The following is a 22758-nucleotide window of genomic DNA, read 5'->3' on the forward strand; positions in this document are numbered from 1 at the left end:
ACTAGAAAATGAATGACGGGGAACTTTTACGGATTTGAAGAAACTTTTTAGCAGCTTGATGCTGGGAAGCAGCTAACAAATGTTAACCAAAAATGCACAAAGGTTTTTGACAGAAATAAGCATTTAGGAACTGTCGGCAATTTTAATTTAAATCCAAGATAATTCAATAAAAAGTATATTCTATGTGAGGCTTCAAGTGCGCATTGGCTCCCCCTGCTGACATGGATGCCTAAAGAAGTGGCTTTGTTTGCTTGTTCCTTTCTATGGTGTTATATTTGCGCCCCCACCTGGGCACGCAGTGAGGTTAATGTGAGCACATCGTTGTGAATCAACTATTTATGGTGTGTGTGTGTGTTTAAAGGCTGTGTTACATCTCACATTCGCTCAATATTTATTCTGACTCAACGCTGATTCTCCCGTATGGCAAGCTGTTGGTATCAATAATAGCTTGTCAACTAAAACATTTGAAACCATAGCCAGTGGGATTCACTGTTGTGTTTGTGCAACCATTTTGTAAATCGTAACGTGTAGTGAAGTAAATAATGTGATTATATCACCAGTTATTTTAATGAACTGTATTTTAGCACCCCATATTACCAGCTACATGTTTTTGTCACACAAATTCAATCAATTATTTGATCCCATATGTGGATTTGTGCTCTTTTCCAAATTCTGCCAATTGTGTTGAGAAAAGCAACTGAACTCTAATTACAGAACAAACTTGACACCAATTTGAGTTTACAAATAGACCTTAAATGCAGCAATTTTGAATGTGTGAATTTATTTGTACTTCTTTTTTCTTCCTGTGGCAGACTGTATGATATTCACAATATAGCAAATATACAAAAAATAGAGTGCAATGACTTCACACTACAGTAACAAATAACATCACAGATAATAAATAGTGGACAGTCTTTTACCTGCGGGCATGTACATGTATGCATGCACAGGAAAGTACAACAAAATGATGCTGCAATCGCTAACAGAATAGAGACTGGAACTCAGGTGAGTTCTGCCGTTTTTAAGCATGCATATCTCTGAATCATTCTAGATCCACTGCAAGGCGGTGAACTGAGGTAGCATGCAGATAAATCACAGAGAAAGTTAGGGTGGGAAGGGAAGCATCTGTACAAACCAAAGCCAGGAAAGCATCAAATACCTGATATTATTTATGCCCAAACATTAGGCAGTTTCTATTGTAAATAATCTCACAACAGTTCACCACCGTGCATTTTCATGTCTGTTAAGAGACAGAAGAGATGAGAGTGTTGGATTCAAGTGGCACTAGTGAAGTTGGACTCACAAAGAGCATCATGAAGGTCCTAGGCAGAGTTGACAAAGCTCACACAGCTGTCAAATGGTAAGTTTATATATATATATATATATATTTAAATATTAATAACTAAAAACAGTTAAAAACCTAGCCTAACCTTAAATATTAAGGCAAATAAGAAATACATGGTTGATTCTTTAATTCTGTATCATGAACTTCTTGCTTTAAAAATGTAAAATTCACTTTAATAAAACTTGTATCAATATAAAAAAGTTTAAAACAAACACCATATTACTCTTAGTAGGATGGTTCAGGATTTTTGAAGTGAGGCTTTCTTAAAAGCAGAGATGGATAGTAGCTAGTTACATCTACTCAGTTACGATTACATGAGTTACTTTTTAGGGGAAAAAAAACTGTTGTGGAATAATTTTACTACTCTGCCCTTTTTACTTTTACTTGAGTAATATTATCATGAAGCATCACTACACTTGAGTAACATTTCTCGCTACACTACCCACTGAGTAACTTCACTAAATGAAGAAAGAGTATGTTTTTACTAAATGTGCACCAGACACACCTACAGCTTATGTTAATGTGAGATCTTCTGTTTGTACTCAAGCATTGCTTTTCTAATTCTATTTTCTATCTTCTGATTTTGAAGGTCAAGTGAGCGTTCAGTAAACACAATACATTGGGAAGAAGGACGAAGTCCGCTTTGGTTTCACTCATAATCACCTTTAGCTTTATCCTTTAGGATGAATCTAGACTTATAATAAATGAAGATGAAGTTGTTGAACTGCAGATGAGATATTGGTGTAGGATGTTTAAAGAAATTCACATAAAAAAATTCTGAACTATCCCTTTGAGTTGATCTGAATGCTTTTGAACTTTGCAAACAACTGCCTAGCTCCTCCACAGCAGGATGCAGGTGACAGCTTAAGGTTTCCACAGCCTTAACAGGCCATCCTCGCTGAATGTGGCAATCAGGTTCTCATGTGGGTGGTGAGTGATGCCAATTACATCTTTGTCGTGAACCTGTGGGTGCAGAGAAATGGAGATCAATAACCATTCTCATTTCCCCCACCTACAGACATCCAGCTCCCCTAACTGCACTTGCTGAAAGATGTTAGCACAACAATGAGACAGCAAAATAGGGAGTCGAGGCCCACTAACGGTTTTTCTCAAAAATAATTGTTGGGTATGAGCAGAGGGGCTTACAGTCAGCGTTTTCTCCAGCCTCCCTGTCGTGTAGTTAAAACAGTACAGCACACTGTCCTCCCCCACACAGTAGATCCACTCCCCGTGGGGTGACACAGTGCAGCACACAAAGCCTGCTGTCTCTGGCTGCTCTGAACAGAAAGTCTTCACTGTCTGAGGAGGAAGAAGGAAGGAAATTAACCTTTCCATAACAACCACGCTATAAATTGGTAGGACTAGACGAGTGAAATATTATAAATTGTTTTAAATGTTAACTCCTCTGTCACTTTAGGGGATAAACACTGTTTAGAACAGGTTCACTAAAAAGTTACAGCTTATTGAAGTTTATTTGATGTTCTGCTTTCCTTGTAGAAGTAATTAAAAACCTTAACATGTCATAAGAAGATCCCTCAGACACCTGGGAGGTTGGACAAACATAACAGATATCTTTAATAACTATTTTTTATTATTTTTCTCATTAAGTGTTTAGTACACAACTTCGTTGAAAGCTTCAACACTTTAATAGTCAAAAGAACTTCAGACAGTAATTAGATTTTAATTCACTCTTCAAACTTTTATTTTCTTTAATTTAGATGACAGAAGGGCTGTGACACACATTACTGTTGTATTCCTAAAGACAACAGTAGATTGTGGCAGATTGTGGAAAAGTTCGAAAACTGATTTAAGTTTCTTTAGTGTATGGAAAAATAAAAATTTTTTCAAGAATAGTTATGGTAAATGGACTGAACTTAAATAGCGCTTTTCCAGTCATTTTGACCATTCAAAGCACTTTACAGTGGAGTCACATTCACCCATTCACACTCATGCACACATTTATACACAAATACACAGATCGGTAGGCAATTTGGGGTTAAGTGTCTTGCCCAGAGGCACATCGACATCAAACCTACAACCTTCCAATAGCAAGACGACTACTCTACCCACACAGCCACAGTGTATTTTTATTTGCTTTTTCACTGTATAAATGTTGTATTTAGTTACCTCTGTCCATTCACCCAAGCTTGCACTGGGAACTCTTGGGAAAATTAAGAAATATCAATGCTGATATTATAAAGTATTTGTTGAAACCCTGAAAATATGAGATGCTGGAGCCTTTCTGGACCGCTACATTTGTTTACTTATCTGTTTTCCTTGCATCGATTTTAAGCTGCAGTTTTGTTAATTAGGCACTTTCTGTCACGAGGAAGGCATCACGACCAGATAACAAGTATTAATCTTCCAAAATTCTACACGCAATATTGGCAACTTGTGTTTTAATCTCCCCAGCAATTTAGCAGACACAGTTTCTTCTTTGTGCATAACTACCTGTGTGCATTGAGTAAGACTCAATGCCTTCATTGTAAATTGTAGATATAATGCATGTTGAAAACGTTCTAGCAGGCTGAAGAGAGATGTTTTCATCACTGATTTTTTTTTTTTTTTAAATCCACAAAGTCAAATGATGCTCTCACCTGGCCGTGCATGTTCATGATGACCACTGTGCTGGAGTGGTTACACACCACAAACTCCTCAGGCTTTTGGGGAAGAGGAATCACATTGTTGACTGGGACTTCTGACGTCATTGACTGGGATTTGAACGTGTGAATGCATTCGCAGGAGTTTGTGTTCCAAATCTGGGAAGAAATATTTTCCATCTTAACACTTCTAGTCAGAAGTTTACAGGAACTCATTTTTGTCATAAACATTTGAACCAAACACAGTTGAATGACATTTTTAAAACAAGAACTGGGTGCAAGTGTGAATTACTTGCTGGTTTTCTCTAATGCAAACAGGGTCATAATTGTGCATACAGGCTCAGATACACACACACACACACACCTACACACACACACAAAATGTCCCTTAGCAAGTTGCAGAGAAGCCACACACGTTCTGTATCCATCAACAAAGTCTGGTCATAATCCTGCCTGAATATTTAACCACTTTTCTTTTTAAGAGTGGTACATTACATTCAGTGGAGTTGAGATTGGAGTCATTTCAATAGCTTAATTAGCCAACTTTTCCATTCCAAAGCCACTTTATTCCAATCAAGTGTTTGACATTGTTGCCCAGTTGAACACACAGTTAATTAAAAGTTTCTACTTATAATTTGATGGGAAGCTGAAGAATTTGGAAGAAGTTCTTCGTTACTCCACCACTGCAGGGCTGGCAGGGAAACAAACCCCATCACCTTCTAACACCTTCACGCTTCATGGTTGGCACCGATTATTCAGCTTAAACTCTTTATCGCTGTGGTTAAAATACATCCATTTTCCCTAATCTGTCCAGAAAATTTTTATTCAGAATGACTTGAGGAAATTTGTGAACTATGCTAACTCTGCCAAGCAGAATTTTACCAGGAATCTAAATAAGTGTGTGGACAATGTGCAAACGGTCCAGACCAAATATTAATTAGGTTGTATAAGTATATTTAGGGATGTATTCATAAATATCTACAATAAATTCAAACTTGTGCATCCAACTCTTGTGTTTAAAAGTTCCTGAAGTTGTGTGATGTAAAATCATTCCTTTCTGTACCAAATCATCCTTAAAAGCTCCAAAAATATTATATCTATGCCCCGGATGATTGTATAACTTTTGACAGGAACCATAAATTACATCTTATATGCCATAACTGAGTGTGGACCCAGACCGTTTATGTAAATCATACCTTAACAGTGCCATCGGCTGAGGCACTGATGATGTGAAAACCATCCTGAGCGAAGCACGCATCGTTTACAAACGATGAATGTCCTTTTAACTCCCTCAGCGTCTTGCCTGACCTCAGCTCATGGATTCTGAAAATGATGTTGAAAAGCGAATGACATAAAGGAAAGCGATGACTACTTTTTTTTTTTTAAAACCCTCTGTTTAACTGGAGGAGCGGATTATTCTTGAAAGCAGACAAAGCGTGTAGCCACTGAGTTATTTTTAGCTCTTGCTGAGTGAATGGGTGCAGATGAGCTAAACCATGACAAAACACCTCACGCTTACTGATTCACTTTGTCTCCTGGAAAGGAAGACTCACTCCTAGTGAGGAATTTTCTCGACTTCATGATCCGTGAGGTGGAGAAACACGTTGCTGCTTTGTGCCTGAGCGCATGGTACCTCAGCTGCACCCACACAGCACATGTGCCTCCACCTCGAGGCTCAGCCCACACCCCCCAGGAGTCAGGAATAACATTCAACCCCTCAAAATGAAAGGAGAGTCAGTGTTCGTGTGCAGGGGAAGTCTGGAACAAGCAGAATACTTTGAAGGCACTGCAACTTTGCAAATTTGCTTATGCAAGTGGATTAAAATAGGTGATTACAGATGCTAATTCGGTACTTTGAAAGTTGTTTTTGTGTAAAGTGTATAGTTACTTTAGTTTGGATTCATATTTACCGAAGTTTGAAATGCAGGAATATGTCCATTCATGTTATTAATATGGATGTAGTCTGTTACTTCTGAAAAGAGTCAGACATTAAACCACAGTAACACAACTGAAGACCACTAACATCTTGAATATTTTTCATCTGTTTTTTCTTAGCTTGTTGCCCACCCACTCTTTTGTTTCTTATGCATTTACAGTGGGCTGTAAAAGTAAACACTGATAAAAAATAAATAAATAAAAAAGCACCCATCTTCCTGCCGTCCTTCATGAGCCGATGCCTATATGTGCATCTTCCAAACCTTTATGAATCATCTTTCAGGTCAGTAAGATCTCTCGATTTCCTCCCACTGCAGAGAAACCTGCTTCTGCACAAGACTCCAGAAACTGAACAAAGCTCCCACCTCATGTTTGGTTACTTTAGGAAGTCAGTTTCAGAATTAAGGCTGTTGTAATGACCAAGTTTTAATCACAGAAATCAGATCATTGCAAAGAACAATGCTTATCTGCTCTATTTCAGTTTTATCTTTTTTACACATCTACATTTACCAGAATTCATTTTCAAATTTAGTCAAAATTTTCTGCCATTAGATGTTATACTTTAAGTGTTATGTATATAACGCACAAGCCTGCAATATGTATATACAAACACAACATAAAAAATTAATAAAATAACAACTAGTAAATATGTCTAAAACATCTCAAACTAAAGGAAACTTTTAATTCAGTGGTAAAAATTATTTTTTTAAATATAATGCTCAGTGTGCTATATATTCAGGAGGAAAATTATCCTTAAATATTTTTTTTAACAAAATTATTTGTCAAACAATTACTATTGCCCTTTTGGTTACTACTTGATAAAACCTCTTTTTACCAATGGAGAAGCTCTTATTCTTTTCTCAAGGTTGGAGTTTACTGGGAGAGATGGATCTTGATCATCTGACTAAATCATTCCTGAATCATTCCTGACTCCTGAATCCTTTTTTTAAGTTCACCAACTGGCAGGTGTTGCATAGGATGTAGGACAGAGATGATGATGACAGAAGATTGATTTTGGGGGCTTTGAAACCTTTATGTGATGATTTTGCTGTATGGTTTAGATCAATATCCACCAGGTGTTTTCTTTTTGTACTTTAACAACTCCATGATGACATATACTCTAAAAATGTCCCCAGGGTCTTTTAAAGACAAATGACCCACAGCAACTTGGGTACCCCACCATACTTAGCAATGGCATGGAATGTTTTCCACATATTCATCCAATATGAATCATACAATAATTTTAATTGCACTGCTTAACTTGTCAAGTCAATATAGATATGTGGTAGCTCACTGTGGACGCTGTGGTATCCCACCTTATGGTTTGGTCAAGTGAGGCACTGAGGATGTGGTCGCTGTCCTTTGAAAAGCTCAGACAAGTCACCCCTTTGTTGTGAGCATTCTCGAACCTTCGCACACACAGGCCACTTTGGATCTTCCACACCTTTCTCATCAATACACAATGACATATTTCAATGTTTAAGAAACATGTATATTTTCTACTCAAATAAACATACCAAAGCTGAAACTCAAACAAGAAGACATCAGTTGGATTCTTACACTGTTTGACCAAACTAACCTTAATTTTGCCATTCTGAGCTCCTGTGGCGAGTAGATCTACATCTTGACTGAAGCACATACACAGCACAGCATCGTCCATCATCATGAAGCTTTCTTGGGCCTGATACTTGAGATCCTGCAGGATGCCATTTATACACAAATGCACAGCACACACAGACCCATAAATAACAAAGGAACATTAAAAACACAAACCTAAAGCATACCACTAATCACGAGAATGGTTTTGAAATTATAATCTTGATTTTTTTTATTGTAAGAAGTTGGGTAATGCGTAAACGTCATTCAAACAAATGCAAAACAACTTTATTACTATTCATGCAACAAAATTAAAAGGGAATATGTCTAAAAATGTGAAAAACATTTACCTTACAAATTTTTCCACTGTTGAAGTTCCAGAACACAATAAACCCATCCACTGATCCGGTGATTAAATACCTTCCATTAGGAGAGAACCGGGCGCATTCCACGTGTGAACGTCGTCCAAACTGCATATTTAAAACACATAAAAATTACATAAGATGCCTCTTCCTCAACAACAGTTTGCAGCATATATAAACATAGAACAAAAACAAAATTTAATATCAGTCATCCTCAGGGAGAAATACATTTCTCCAGTGCTCTGCAGCAGCGTGGGCTGACCATTCTTATCACTTTTGTCACTGGAAAGCAATAATGAGTGGTGCCTGCAGCTCCTAGGAGCTAGCACTGAGAACACAAACTGATTGGAAGAGTTGTCCTGAGGTGAATAAGGCTATTAGTTTTGTGTCAGAACGTCTAGTGGATGAATTCACTTATAAAACAAGCTCACATTGACCATAAATTGACCAGAAAGCACAACTTAATATATTTATTGTCCGAGCAGTTTCCTATGGACCAATACAGAAATGTGCTGATTTTTGTTGATTACCTTTATGTGGCGGTACAGCTGAGATGGAAAGCTTTCTTTCTCCGCATGCTGCTCCTTGTTTGTAGATGTGTCGATTATCATTTCAGGGGAAAGATAACCTGGATTTATCTGTCGCTTCATATACTGCAACAAGGAAAACAACACAAAACATAAAGCTGTAATACCATATAGGGCACTGGAACCCCTCATGGCTGAGTGCTCAGTCCATTGCAGTTCACACCACTACACATGAGAAAAAAGTCATTATTCAATTTGAATTGGTAGGACTTATTCATATGCATTATTGGCCAATGTTCAAGGAACATATTAAAAAAAGCTAGAGGACTGGCTCATAGAGAACAACAAGGTTCTCACACAGCTGGGAACAATCAACGGGTAGACATGACAACACAGAGACTAAATTAACACAGAGAAAAACCCAAATCCTCACACAAACATTTCCAAGAAGAAACCTTTCCTGTACAGCTTCCTAGAGACTGTGTTCCCTTAGCATCCAATAGAAAACCCTCCTGTGGATAAACCCGGAGGGTAACCACTTTCTATTATTTGTCCCTGTGTAGCCCCAGCTGGAGTCCAAACGTCATCTCTCTAAACATTCAAGCCTAGATGACATCCAAGGTAGAAGATGACAGAGGTCTTTAATAGCAAGCATAGAGGCACACACAACAAGTCCTATAACAGTAGGACAAGATAAAAAAGGACAAAAGCGAGGGGAAGCGCACATCAATAACGCGAATTCCCCTGGCATGTAATTAGAGCGAGTACTGAGAAGAATATTGATCCCTGAACTCACGCTGACTTGTTCCAGGAGTCCAATGAGTCGAGAAGGAGGCACCACACTGACCTCTCTTGCTAAAGCCTCAGCTATGGCTCTGCGCTGCTTCTCCTTACTTCTGCCCTTTGGGTACGCCTGCAGTGACAGAGAAGGGAGTTTCAGCTTGGACATCACACCTCATGCAAATTGTTTTTGCTTGAAGGTAAAACACTATATTTATTTTCTAACCTCTCGAGGGTCAAAGTAAGGACACGTCAGCAGTTTCTCCAGATGGGCGTACCTCTCTGGCTCGGTCTGATTCAGCAGGATCATTGGGTCAGTTTGTCTGAGGAGCGAACGGGCTGCACCCACCTCCCTCATTTCAATGAGCTCCATTACAACCTGTTGAGAAGATCACTAGTAATCGGAGACGCTTTTACTGTGTCTTGAAAAAGAACTACTGCCCAATGAAGGTTTTCATGTTGTGTCACATTAGAATCACAAACATTTTTGTATTTTATGTTGTATACCAACTCAAAGTAGTGCATAAATGTAAGGTGGAATGAAAATTATTCATCATTTTAATATTTTTTTACAAGTAAAGCTCTTAGTCAATGCTTTGTAGAACCACGTTCCAAAACAATTACAGTGTCAAGTGTTTAGGGAAATGTCTTGACATGCTTTCCAAATGCAGAGACCGAATTTTTATGCTTTTCTCACCTGGCTTTACAGTTTAGGTGGTCAGCATAACTTTGTTTGGAGTTATGCTGTTTCATTCCATGATGGAGTAAACATTTCTCCCTAGCATCTTCAAACTTTAGAAGTTTTTTTATATATAACTTAACACTGTTCTGAACTTCCCCACAATGTTATCCATTATTGAACACCTAGCCATGTTTACTATCAAAACCTCTGAGGTCAAATTGAACAGTTGCTTCTATACATAGGGTAAATTACATACTGCAACTGGCTAGCTTGGATTTTAATTATGAGTATCAAAATGAAGGGTAATGAAAACAATTATCTGACGTTCTTTTCAGGTTTTTATTTTGTGATAAATGTTTAAAGTCATGCATTTTTCTCCTTCTAATTCATAATTAAGCACTACTTGGTGTCGGTCTGTCACATGAAATCCAATTAGAATACATTGACTCTTGTGGCTAAAATGTGGCAAAATGGGAAAATGTTCAAGACACCTGAGTATTTTTCAAGGCATTGTAATACACTCAGGTTATCTGCTGAGCAAACTACAACTCACCTGTTCATAGAGGTCAATCAGTGTGTTGTCAGGCAACTTGAGAGACTCAATGGCCAGCAGAACAGAGTCCCAGTGGCCCCTGTTTATATCCTCTATAAAGCTCTCGATGCTTTGCACTGTGTTGAGAGAAACTGTGGTTTCTTCCTGTAAGGTCATCAGCGTGCGGTAGAGGTTATTCTCCTTGAGGTACTGCATGATCAGACGGATCACACTGCAGACACAGAGAAGACGAATCTCTAAACACTTTAAACATTTTCCTTTATTGATTTATTCACACAATACCACGGACTATCATCATATCTGAAATTAATTTGATACAAGTGATTCTTTTCCAAACATGTGGATTTGTGTCCTATTTAACGCCATCTGCTGAACAAGAATCTACTTCATCACTTTTGCCCAGAAACATGCACCTGCAGGCCGTAGAGTATAAGCATAAATACCTGTCTCACCTTTTTACCATTTTCTAATATCCCAATGTACATTTTTGGAGGTTTTGTGATAGGTAAACACAAAGAAGAACACAATAGTGAAGGAAATGGATATATTGTTTTCATTTCTTTTGTATGAATGAAAAAAAATTTTAATCTCCATGCTCAAAGCTGGTAGACATCCCCCAAAAAACTCAGCAAAAGTATTGTATAGATATATGCCAAACTTTTTATATTTCTTAACAGTAAAAACACAAAAACTTAAAAAATAATGTATAATTTCCCTTCGTCCTCACACTTATTTTGTATTTTGTGTTGGCCAGTAGCATCAAACCAAATAAAATGTACTGAAGTTTGTGCATCTAATATGACAAAATGTGGGAAAATGTTCAAGGCATATGACTATAACGCCTCTAAAACATTTCGTGAGCACATATAATATATCCTCTGTAAGAAAATAAAAGCAATGCACAGTATTGCCATCATGCATACAAATTACCAAGCGCAACACAGAAAGAGAAAAAAATCTACATGGGGAGGAGCAATTATTAGATCAACAGGCACATGTGGTTCATGGATGCAGGCTGCCAAAAAATAACCAATTCTCTCCCAGTGTCTGCGAAACTTAAAGATCAACTGGCTTTGTGCAAACATGTGAGCACCAACGACCATTTCTGCAGTGTTGTTGTTGTTTACACAAACATAACTATGCAGTATGAAAAGAAAATACCAACGTTCTTTTTTTCCCTAACTGGCTTTAGATATTACTATAAGGTAACACACGAAATATAACCAGGAATTATAAGCTTTTCTGTGTATTCTCTCGTGATATAAATGTACACTTTCTCTTAATTTTTCATGCATTGAAGATCAGGAGTGCACTTACTCAGTGGGCTCCAGCTCCACAGCCATGTTTGGGATGTTGTCTCCTGCTGCTGCCGCAACGGACTGACGCTGTGGAGGCTTGGCTCGGAGCGCCTCTCGCTGGAGCCACGTGAAGACGGCGGGTCGGAGACCACCCACCGCACGTGCCGTCTCTTGCTTTTCGTGTATGCTCGTCTCGGGAGGGGAGCGGCGGTCCCAAACGTGGGACTGCCCCCGGCACGCACACAGGAGTGTCAAGAGTTGCGCCTCCCTCACTGTGACGCAAAGAGATTTTCTACAGATGTTTTCGAGCACGTTGAGTGCGGGGAGAAGCGGGATGCGGCTGCTGCAGTCCCAGCAACAACAGCAGCATCAGCAGCGCCTCAGACAGATCCTCGTGGCTTAAAGCGTGCGGCAGCAGGAACATTATTATTCCAGCTCTAATCGCTCTAATGGAAAACCCCCCATCCCTGTCCTGTACGTCACCATGCAGAGCTGGATGCACCTGTCCTTAATGAAAGGGTATTCTCTCAGAGGTTGTTTTGGTCTCATAACACACAGTGAGTTTTAAGTCTCAGTAAACTGATTATTCATCATCAAGGGGTCACTTCACCGAGAGTATTTATTCTAATCTGTTTACTTCTGCTCAGTTATATTTAATCTTAAAATCATGATAATATCAGGAATCAGGATCAAAGAGTTATTAAGTTATTTGAAGCTGAATCTAATGGGGGAAAGTTCCAACAAAGGTTCAAATCTCGTCCATCAGCTGTAATGTTATCTTTTAATCTAATATCCTCAGAATATCAAATATTTCAGAACAGGTCTAGCACCGACAAGTCATTTATGTCCAAGTTACTTGAAGAATTATAGCCAGTTAGTCTTTTGACCAAAGCTTACGAGCTTCGATTGATTAAGATCTCGCGAGATCAAGGGTAGACCTCGCAACAGGTGAGCACTAATTGATGACACCTGCAGGCTATTTGAGTTTGGGCCTTGATGTCAGCAGCATTTCTGAACGATGAGCTTCTTGTTTCTTTGAACCGTTTCCCAAGCAGGTAAAGTGTTCGTAGAAAGATTCGGTTTACGTGACAACTACATTTTTTGGTGTTTGAAAAGTGCAAGAAAATGCCAGTGAACAATAACAACCAGGTGAGTGCAATTGAGGGAAAATAAACACCTACGTTAATGAACTTTTTCCTGTCTAAATGTTTCTGAAACCATGCATTAAATTTCGTTAGTAATTGTGCTGATTTTAGATTTGTCTTTTCATTTTAATCAGAAAGTAGTACCGAATGCAGCTGCCCGGCTAGTCAAGCTGCCCGTGGTTCGCTCAGCCTGTGCCACCCTGTCGGTCCTGTACAGAGATGCTAAAAGCAGCAACCCCAGTCTGAGATCCATGTGCGAGGCGCTGGAGAGCGGTGTGACCGCCCTGAGCACCGCGGCCTGTACCAGAGCCTCGCCGGTCATCGTTAAACTGGAGCCACAGAGTGAGTCCTACCACGACTGGTTTACTGGAACGCTTATAATCTTTAGGTGCGCAGTGGATTAACCCTGAAGCTAGACGTATTTCTCGACAGGCTGATCTGAATATCATCGTCAAAAATTAATTTCACTACTTGAACTGAAAAATGTATAGACTTGAAAGAATTCAAATGTTATAGCCACAAAACATAAAAATTTTAAGTTGTCTTAAGATGATATTTTTAAGACTGAAATGATGTGTGAACTTATTTGGATTGTCCAGCAGAGACGCTGACATCGTCCACAAGGAGTAGGCCACAAAAGTCAAAGCTGAAAAAAGCTGGCTGCCCAGTTTTGTCTAAGAGTATTAATAGAAAGCTGAGTGGAATGAAACCCTAGAAAAAGGTGCATTAGGTTTTAATTTTCACATACTTTAATCCTGAAATAAAAGGGATTGAGAGGGGAGTTCCTTTTGTGCTTCATTTATTACCCATGGAGGCAACCGTTTTAAAGATCACCCTAGCCGCGATGCACATAAACAGATTTAAAATATTATTCTGTGTCCTCATGAGACTCACCAATCACCAGCGTCGGGCTGGATTCATAACTCGAAAGCATAATGTTTACTAATGCTAGATGATTGGTTTGAGTCAAATATTGTTAACCAAAAGTTGTTGGTTTTTTCTCTGTTCAAGTTTTGTACTTTGAAGCCGTGCAGTAGCAATGTATCATGACCAAGCAGTAAATGTAAATTTTCTAGAGAAATGCTGGGTATCGTCTTTAAATCACTCGTTTCTTTTCAGTCTCCATTGCAAACAATTTTGCCTGCAAGGGCCTTGACTGGTTGGAGATGTCATTCCCTGTTCTTCTGTCCCCTCCAGATCAGGTACTTATTTAAATGATTGGCCTGGTTCTTCTGAAAGAGTGATCATTATAATGAATTTGACTCAATCACACAGGTTGTTGCTGCTGCCAAGAGCAAGGTAAACGAGATTAGAGATGTGGTGTGCCTTGCTGCCGGTGGGACAGTTGTGACAGTGCAACACACTGTCACATGGGTGATCAGCAGACTGCACCAGGCAGACAACAATGAGAACCAGTCAATGGTGGAGAGAGCCATCAGCATGGCCAGTATGGGATTGGACTCAGCTCTGACTATGTCGGAGGCTTTGGTGGACCAGGTGCTCCCACTGCCAGAAGAGGAGAGAATAGGCAAGTATCAGAGTCTCCTGAGTGGCAAGTCTTTCTCACTTCATTGCCTACTTTTGCTTTTTTGTCCACAGAAAAAGCAGCCCACTTGGAGGGTTTTGAGGCTTCTGTCCGTTCAGGAAGTTACTCTGGGCGCATGATGAAAATCACTGCCAAAGCGTGTTGGAGGACCTACCGAATGGTTGGCTCAAAAATCCACTTTGTTCAGGTGTGCTGTGAGTACAGTTTGATCAGGAAAGATGTTTGAGTTTTATAAAAGTTAAATATTGGAAAAGGCCTATCCTATTGTGAATCTTTCTAACTCTTGATCGTTTGCTTATTATTTTATCACAATGAGACATTTTTATGAAACCCTTTATTACTTTAGGGAAGGGATCAGTCCTTGAGTCCTGCAACTTTTGGGTGCATCTCTGCTCCTACACAACTCAATTATCTCCTTGGGATCTTGGCGAGTTTTGTAAAGGTCATCTGATTTAGGTGTCTGAGTAGAAATGCATTCAGAAGTTGTAGGATAATGGCCCTCAAGCAATGAAGTTGCAGAGCAACTTGAGTTTTGAATCCCCAGAGTTCCTATTGGTGTCTTAGCTTCTGAGGTTCTGTCCTTGATGTCCAGTTGGTTTAGGAGAAGAGCAATGTTAGCAGGTTTGCAGCGGTGCATACTCCTTCTGCTTGAACAATGCTTTGTGGATTATCGAAGGCACAGGTGTCAAACTCGTTCTCAAGGGCCAGTGTCCTGCAGTTTTTAGATGTGCCACAGGTACAAAACACCGGAATGAAATGGCTTAATTACCTCCTCCTTGTGTAGATAAGTTCTCCAGAGCCTGGCTAATGACCTAATTATTCTATTCAGGTGTGTTGCAGCAGAGGCGCATCTAAAAGTTGTAGGACAACGGCCCTTGAGGACCAGAGTTTGACACCCCTGATCTAAGGCTTGGTATATAACAAACCCTACGTTAAACCTTAGATTTCTACCTGACCTGTCTAGACGGTTTTGTTCACTAATCTTCTTGAACAAACCTCAGAGGCCTTCACCACAGGGCTGCATCTATGCTGAGATTAAATGACACACAAGCAAATTGTTTTCCCATTTCAAGGCAATTGCCTGCACCTAATTTTTAGATTAGAGTGGAACCCAAATATTCTTTGGAATACCAAAGCAATTCCTGTACATGACACAATCAGCATTTCCTCTGTGGCTGCTTAATATTTATTCACCATTCAACAGATCACAAAGAGACCCACCACTCTGGTTCAGGACCTTCAGACGAGCTGTCAGACTCTGGTGTGGAGCCTTCACGGGTTACCCCAATACTTTCAGCATCAGGTGGTTTCTGTGTTTCTCTTCTTCAGCCAGATGTGCAACTTGGGCAGTTCATCATCCCATCAGGAACATACTCGAGACAGAAGTCACTTCAGTGCTGCTGAAGGTTCACCACTCTCCAAGGAACTGGGCCGCTCACAGAGTACCCCAGCTTTAATGAGAATGAGATCCACCAAGTCATCTGTGTTTGAGAACGGCTGTATTGTGAAAGGATGTGTTCGTCGTTAGTTTTGACTTTTTGATTCTGGATTTAAACGATATGTCAATGTATTAAAAGATTTGAAGCTTCATAAAACTTGATTCTTGTTTCTGTAGCTCATGTTTTATGTCCAAAGATGCACCTGTCACAAAAATAAATTGAACTGGTGTTAAAGTCTAGCTTCCTTAAAGGGTTAGTCTGAAATTAAGAATTTCTGAGTGTTTATAAGAATAAAATCATTAAACTGCAGAGTGGTGGGAGAACAAGAATTTCCAAAATTAGGTTACTGTCAGATTTGTAGTTTTGTGAAAGACTTAACATAACCTTGATTTCTAAGCTGGTACTATTTAGGGGTGGTTCATTATAAAAATCTTAAGTCCAATTAACATTTAAGAACTTTAGAAGTCTGGCACAAATTTGAAAATCAAATCCAGTTTAGTGATGTATCACTCATTCTGAAAAGTGCACTTAAAATTCTTATTTGTGGGGCTATCTTTGCCAAAGACTAATGTACCACACTAAGGTACAATGTACATGTAAAAGTAATGTTGGTACAGAATCAATGTTGGCATCCCACATGCAATGGCTAAACCTTCACAAAGATGTTCAAACACCTTTGCAGAAGAACAACTTTCATCCCTAAGGTTTAGGGCTGAAAAGTGATTAATTGGAGAATTCAGACTCAAACATACCTGTTTCTGATTACCTTCAGCAAAACTATCCAATTAAAGTCTGATTAGCTCTACAGTGCACTGATAAAGGACCAACCCTTTCACTTACCATCTTTTTAAAGCTGCAGATGCATACTTTACTACAAATGATCAAGTGTAAACTAAATACTTAAAAGGGGAACCAAATTTTTATTTTTGCCATTTACTGTATGAAATAAGCTTAAGTGGTAAGAATGTGTCCTTTAACCAGTTATAATACTCAATTACCAAATTAATTGTTGCTGCAACCCTACTAAGATTGTGCTTAATTTAATGGAATAAGCTGAAGAGCTGCAGCACTGTTTCAAACGTGACAATGGAGATTGCAACACCGAGGAACTCTTAGAAATTTTGTTTATGTTGCACCAAGGGCCAGTAAGGCTCAACTAGTTTATAATCAAATGTAGAGATACTTGTAATCAAAGACTCAGTTTTCATAGAATTTCAATGTACAAATCTGGCATTTTCTATCAAGACAAAATGTGCAACACAAATCACAGCAGTTATTCAGCAAAACGTTACTTTATTTCATTTGAGGATTTCACTTTTGGCTGGACTCTGACTTGGATGTGGATGCCCTCAGAGAAGAAAGGCGGCGCCTCTTGGCGATCTGTTCCTGACGCTTCTCCTTGGCCTCCTGTTTTTAAGAATTAAAGAAAATTGGGTTTAAATTTGAACAAACAATTTTTTAAAAAATGGTTGTGGTGTTTTAGACATTCTCAGAAAGAAAAAAAAAAGTTTTCAACAGGAATCAAAGATCCAACCATAAGAGTTCAAATGTAAAATGCTGACTGTGGGAATAGTAACCGTCTTGTCATTATCAACTTTATTTTGACTTCAATATGGACACACTGCCCTAGCAGAGTTTTAGGAAAACAGTAATAATCCCATTACTTTTTTTGTAGTTCTGAAGCCCGGATCGATTGTAGCATTTTTTAGAAAACATTTGAAAATTGAGCACACCTTCATCCTCTTAGCCAGCAGCTTGGCATACTCAGAGGCCTCCTCCTTGTTCTTCTGGGTGCGTTGTCTCTTGAGGGCAATGCGGCGGCGCTTGTGCTGCAACACACGAGGGGTCACCAGTCTCTGGATCTTGGGGGCCTTAGTTCTTGGCTTCTTGCCTAAGAGAGGAAAGTAGCTATCAGAACCACTGTCTTGAACCATAGTTCAAGACAGAAAAAATGTGCTACTAAAGAATGAAACAACAGAACTGCACTTTTCAATCATCTTTAAAATCACTTCAAGTGAAAGAATTCAGAATATATCAAAACATTATTCTCCCTTCGCGTCAAAGTGAGGTAGTCGTTTCAATCAGAAGTTTCAAAAGAAGTTTGTTTACCCAAAACTGATCAGAAATCTGCAGGTAATTGTGCTGGGTTATGCAACAAAAATGTTTTAGGAAAATAGGAAGAGGAACTAGGGAATACAGCAGCTTAGAAGTAGTTATGACTCCCACCTTACAATATTTAGAACAACAATGAGAGGCATGAGCAGCAGCACAAGATCATAAAATGGCTAATCCAAAAATGTTGCTGTAACTGCATCATTGATAAAAGCTAAGGAGTGCAGAGAAACTGCTTAGCTCTGATAGACTCAAGCTCTTACTTTGGCCTAACATCACTGTGTCTCTATGGTCAATTTGATCAAACTATAAGAAAGCAGCTCAGTCACAAAAAAGCCAGAGTTGGAATTATACTCCCTTTTCTACTTTTTGAAAGAAAACATAGAAATTGTGACAGATCCCAGATTTTTGCAGTACTAATGTTAAAAAAGAAACTACAATACACCTATACAATGTTAAAGATGTACCAAAAGAAGGATCGTGCAAGAGGATATCTCAAAAACAGAAAAAAGTACAGAGGCTCATCCAACAAATTTAACAGCAGAAATCCTCCTTTGGGTGTTGTTGATTTACAAGCCATAATCTCCATATAAAAACATTCATGCAGGCTAGGACACAACTTTCACCTTCTTTAGTCAGGGGTCTCCTCACGACATACTGCCTCACGTCATCCTCCTTAGCCAGGTTGAAGAGCTTGCGGATCTTGCTGGCTCTCTTGGGACCAAGTCGGCGAGGGACAGTGCTGTCGGTCAACCCGGGAATGTCCTTCTCACCTTAATGAAATAACATCAGAACGTGAGTGAAATCAGGAAGCAGAGCAAATTTTCAGTTCTACAAAATCTAAAACAGGATATGCATACTCAACTCAAAGACTGAAGGGAAACAATAAGATCATGGTGCTTGCTTTTTCTTTTTTTAACATGGCACCAGTTACAAGGTATTGTTTACTGACAAGATTAGATTTAGCCATTTGACAGACCATTCATTTTGTTTGTTGACAACAGATTTTGTATTTTCAACTCCAAAGAGTAGGATAGATAAGCTCTGCCTTCATACATTAAGGACAAGAACAAAATAATTCAAGCAATACAAAGTTCCAGATAGTCAGTTCTCCTGAGTGGAAGAAATATGAAACAAAACACAGAAGATCTAAACATTTCAATTTAACATTATGAAAACTGTCCAAGTTGTCACAGTGAGGAAGCATTGCAGTTCAACCATCCACTTTCACTGGCTCTGGTCGCATCTGGAAAGCAGCTCCACAGTTACTCTGGCAACACACTATCCCCTCTAATTTGACTATTAATCAGTCAAAAGAGACTCCTTGGTGTGCCATCCATATATGAAGCAAGTCATTGACCTACATAGGCTAATGTTACTAATACAGCATGAATAATAAAAAGCTTTACACAGTTGGGTTTCCCTCCACCAGTTGCAGGTTACCTTTCTTGACGATGACCAAGTTCAGGACGCTGAGGTTGGCATCAACGATGCAACCCCGGACAGACTTGCGCTTGCGCTCACCGGTCCTGCGGGGACGGTAGCAGGAATGGCCCTTGCTGAGCAGCAGGCGCACACGGCCATGAGTTAGTACCCCCTGCTTCATGGGGAAGCCCTGCTTGTCGTTGCCGCCGCTGATGCGCACCACGTAACCCTAGAAAAAAAACAGTTTTTAACGTATGCAGAAGAAAAGAGGCAGTTTCCTTTCAGAATGTCCTAATCCTATACGATCCCTAACAAAGAAAATCACTAATCCACAACCAAGAGTTTTCATAAGTCTCTAAATTTCAGACTTAAACCCTTTTGAGAGTCATCAAGTCAAGACCAACATAAATAACAAATCAAGTTAAATTAACAAGTTGAATAATTTGGGTTGGAGTTTTTTGACTGACATGTGGATCTATTACTTTTGCAGCCAGACTATTCACACGTCTTCACTTAACAGTACATGCAGAGCTTCATAACAGTCATCTTTCAATCAAACAGTAAAATCCCTAATCAAGTCACACCTAAATATACAAAACTATGTACAAGTTTACTTTGTTCATAAACCATGGACACATTTAGGATTTCTTAAAGCGTTAAAATTGAGATATTTAAATGTGTGACGTTGACTTTTAGATGCTATAAAATCTGCAAACCTGGTCTTAAATATAAAAAGTAAATTCTGATAAACAACATTATTTGTTGCTCCATTCTAATGTAATCCGCAATTCCATCACAAACTAGAAGAAATGCTTTTTTAACAAGAAAAAATATATATCAATGTAACACTGCATAAAACAAAGTTTGTCTTAATGACAGAAATGCTAAACACCTTTATTCTTGCCAATTTGCTACAGTCAGCCACTCAGCTAAATCCCACCTTACTCACTAAACTGTAGTGTCTAATGCAAGGAAGTCATACTTCAAAAACATGTTGCGATACATCCTGCAATCCCAGATGTTCCATTTCTTGCAACAAGTCATTGGCAGAGCACAGCTGTTGCAAATCTGCCATGGGTAACTGGACTGATCGCATCTGGAAAGCTGCTCTACTGTTGCTCTGGCAACACACTGTCCCCCCTTAAAGACTACAGATCAGTCACAAGGGTCTCCGGTGTGCCATGATGATGTGCAATGGACAGAGAAACTTACCTTCCACTCATCTCCCAAAGGGTCAGCAGCCACCTCAGTGGCCATACGCTTCTCATAAAAGATGCGCAGCTTTCTCTCATCATCGACTTCAATCAGCTTCTGGCAGCCGGTAGCAGGGAATGAGATGTTTAGCTATAAGGCAATTTGTAAGAAAACAAGTGTTAGAGCTTTTGACCATCATACAGACACATAGACAACATGCAAAAACTACATGTGATGATAACTAGGACAATCAATAACATGAATGAAACTTCTAAACATCTGCGTTAAGTATGTTCTAGAAATAGTGCCACAGTTTCAATTGGCGAAAGAGTAAAACAGAGGCCTGTTAGCTTCTCTGCCGGGTCCAGTTCAAAGCTGAAAGCACTAGTTGTGTGTAGTCTTTTCAAGAACATAACCAGACTATTGTATTAAACTGTTAAAAAGCGTGTCTCCCTTGAAACAATAAAAGGAATTTCACAAATCATTTTCAATATAAGTAGTTGCACACTGTACGGCCATGTTTCAACAGCTCACTTTCCGACGGGCTAGTCAGCTAGCTCTCATCACAATCAAAGCTCATCCTCAACTACAAAGCCACAATACCTGCATTAAACTAAACGTTTTAAAAGTTTAAGATGATGGCTTTATTTCAACTAATATATTTTAACGACACTAGCTTTCAAAAGCAGAATAATAGCAACTCATGGTCGTACCTTCATTTTGCCAAACCGACCCAACGACGGTCCGCCAGGGGAAAGAGGCAGGATATCCGCTCCGTGATCTCACATAGAACAAAGTAATCTCGCGATAGTTAGATCGCCGTCATGAACCACCCTGCTAACAAGTCAACAAAGTAAATTGAAATAAAATAAAGTCATTTTATGTTATTTTTTACTATTTATCATCAATAGACGTCAGTCTTAGAAAACGACAAGCGTTTAACATTTAAACCTACATAATCTGAGGTGTAATGCTGCTCTATAGCGACACATTAACACATATTAAAGTACAGGCAACATTAAAATCATACAACGTTATATGGTTCGTCACTTTTCTCTTTACCTTTTAATAAATTATTGACACATTTATGTAATAAAAGGTTTTATTTATTTATTTGTTTTCATTATATTTCAACCGTATATTTTACTTTTGTGAAACACTTGATATGCAATATGTAGAAAAAATATGTTTTTTGAAGTGCAGTTGAAGTAAAAAAAAAAAAAGTTTGTGTGCACAAAACTTTGCAATTAAAGCCGATTTTGATTTGTTACCAATATGTCTATAGTTATATGAATATATATTAGTATATAAATATTTACTTTTGACCCTCAAAATTAATTTAAAAAATAATGATGAAAATACTAAGATAAAAATTTGTTTCAATATTTTCTGTTTTTATTCATAATGATTACTTTAGCATTCATTACTATTGTCAGTATTTGCAAGAATATAATGCTACAAACAATATTGACCACTGCAGGGCGCCAGAGAGTAGATTAGCTCATGACATTATAGCCTACAGAAGTTGGAAAGTATTCCAATTAATAAAATTAACTTAAAATGGTTGCAAATGTTTAAAAGGGGATGTGAAATGCTTGAAAGGGCTCAGACTTTCTTCATTTGGCTCTCCACTGGAATCAGTGGTCACAATATCTCTCAACCAGTGATGTCAGTAACACTGACATCACTGGTAATGTGACATTATTTTCTGCATTGTAGAAATGTAATGGAGATATAATGGCGTCTGGAGCTAGCAGTTGATCGATTATGGATATACTACAATCAAGCTGAGGATTGTCTGACTCCCTATACACACAGAAAATTTACATTTTAACACTATTTGTGGCTTATGATGACATAAAAATATAATAAATAAGCTCTATGCTTGCCTATGTTCTGTATTGTTCAATAGACTAAGAGACTACTAGGATTTTTTCCTCTACATGTATGGGAAGCACTGTGATGCCACGACGCTGCGACATATTTCAGGATAATAGCTGACCGCTGACAGAAAGTTCTTAACACTGAACTGTTGTCTTGCATGTCAATACACAATTTGATCACTGTGTTGTTTTATGCAACCACTGATCCTATTTAAGTAACCTGGTTCTCTCATCCATCCTGGTTCCCTCTCTCCATCATCCATCCATCCATCCTGGTTCCCTTCCATTCCTAGGAATTATGTGACCATTTTGATTTCTTTACAGGGATTTTTTTCA

General features: G+C 38.7%; 3 protein-coding genes across 5 annotated transcripts; 1 reads left to right on the forward strand and 2 right to left on the reverse strand.

Annotated features, from left to right (window-relative positions):
• Nucleotides 1-764: 764 nt before the first annotated feature.
• LOC114144363 (WD40 repeat-containing protein SMU1-like) lies at nucleotides 765-12183 on the reverse strand. Its single transcript, XM_028017099.1, has 12 exons — nucleotides 11698-12183; nucleotides 10381-10591; nucleotides 9372-9524; nucleotides 9162-9278; nucleotides 8369-8491; nucleotides 7827-7946; nucleotides 7460-7576; nucleotides 7197-7324; nucleotides 5142-5268; nucleotides 3943-4104; nucleotides 2492-2644; nucleotides 765-2308 (listed from the first exon to the last, which is right to left on the reverse strand). The coding sequence occupies exons 1-12, from the start codon at nucleotides 11721-11723 to the stop codon at nucleotides 2210-2212; spliced, it is 1536 nt and encodes a 511-aa protein (XP_027872900.1). The 5' UTR covers nucleotides 11724-12183; the 3' UTR covers nucleotides 765-2209.
• Nucleotides 12184-12665: 482 nt separating this feature from the next.
• On the forward strand, nucleotides 12666-15977 carry LOC114144367 (perilipin-2-like). 3 transcript variants are annotated; one of them, XM_028017104.1, is made up of 6 exons: nucleotides 12666-12733; nucleotides 12958-13165; nucleotides 13943-14025; nucleotides 14099-14351; nucleotides 14423-14556; nucleotides 15574-15977. In XM_028017104.1, the coding sequence occupies exons 2-6, from the start codon at nucleotides 13075-13077 to the stop codon at nucleotides 15895-15897; spliced, it is 885 nt and encodes a 294-aa protein (XP_027872905.1). In that variant the 5' UTR covers nucleotides 12666-12733; nucleotides 12958-13074; the 3' UTR covers nucleotides 15898-15977. The 3 variants fall into 3 exon arrangements, with proteins under 3 accessions (XP_027872905.1, XP_027872903.1, XP_027872904.1); XM_028017102.1 differs by having other exon boundaries at nucleotides 12670-12827; XM_028017103.1 differs by having other exon boundaries at nucleotides 12670-12827; nucleotides 14423-14563; nucleotides 15574-15964.
• A 1104-nt stretch (nucleotides 15978-17081) lies between these two features.
• Nucleotides 17082-21369, reverse strand: rps6 (ribosomal protein S6). Its single transcript, XM_028017111.1, has 6 exons — nucleotides 21253-21369; nucleotides 20558-20689; nucleotides 19364-19574; nucleotides 18547-18693; nucleotides 17542-17699; nucleotides 17082-17215 (listed from the first exon to the last, which is right to left on the reverse strand). Exons 1-6 carry the CDS (start codon nucleotides 21256-21258, stop codon nucleotides 17120-17122), a joined length of 750 nt encoding a protein of 249 aa, XP_027872912.1. The 5' UTR covers nucleotides 21259-21369; the 3' UTR covers nucleotides 17082-17119.
• Nucleotides 21370-22758: the final 1389 nt, after the last annotated feature.

The sequence above is a fragment of the Xiphophorus couchianus genome, chromosome 5 (assembly GCF_001444195.1).
Source record: "Xiphophorus couchianus chromosome 5, X_couchianus-1.0, whole genome shotgun sequence".
NCBI classification, from domain to species: Eukaryota; Metazoa; Chordata; class Actinopteri; order Cyprinodontiformes; family Poeciliidae; genus Xiphophorus; species Xiphophorus couchianus.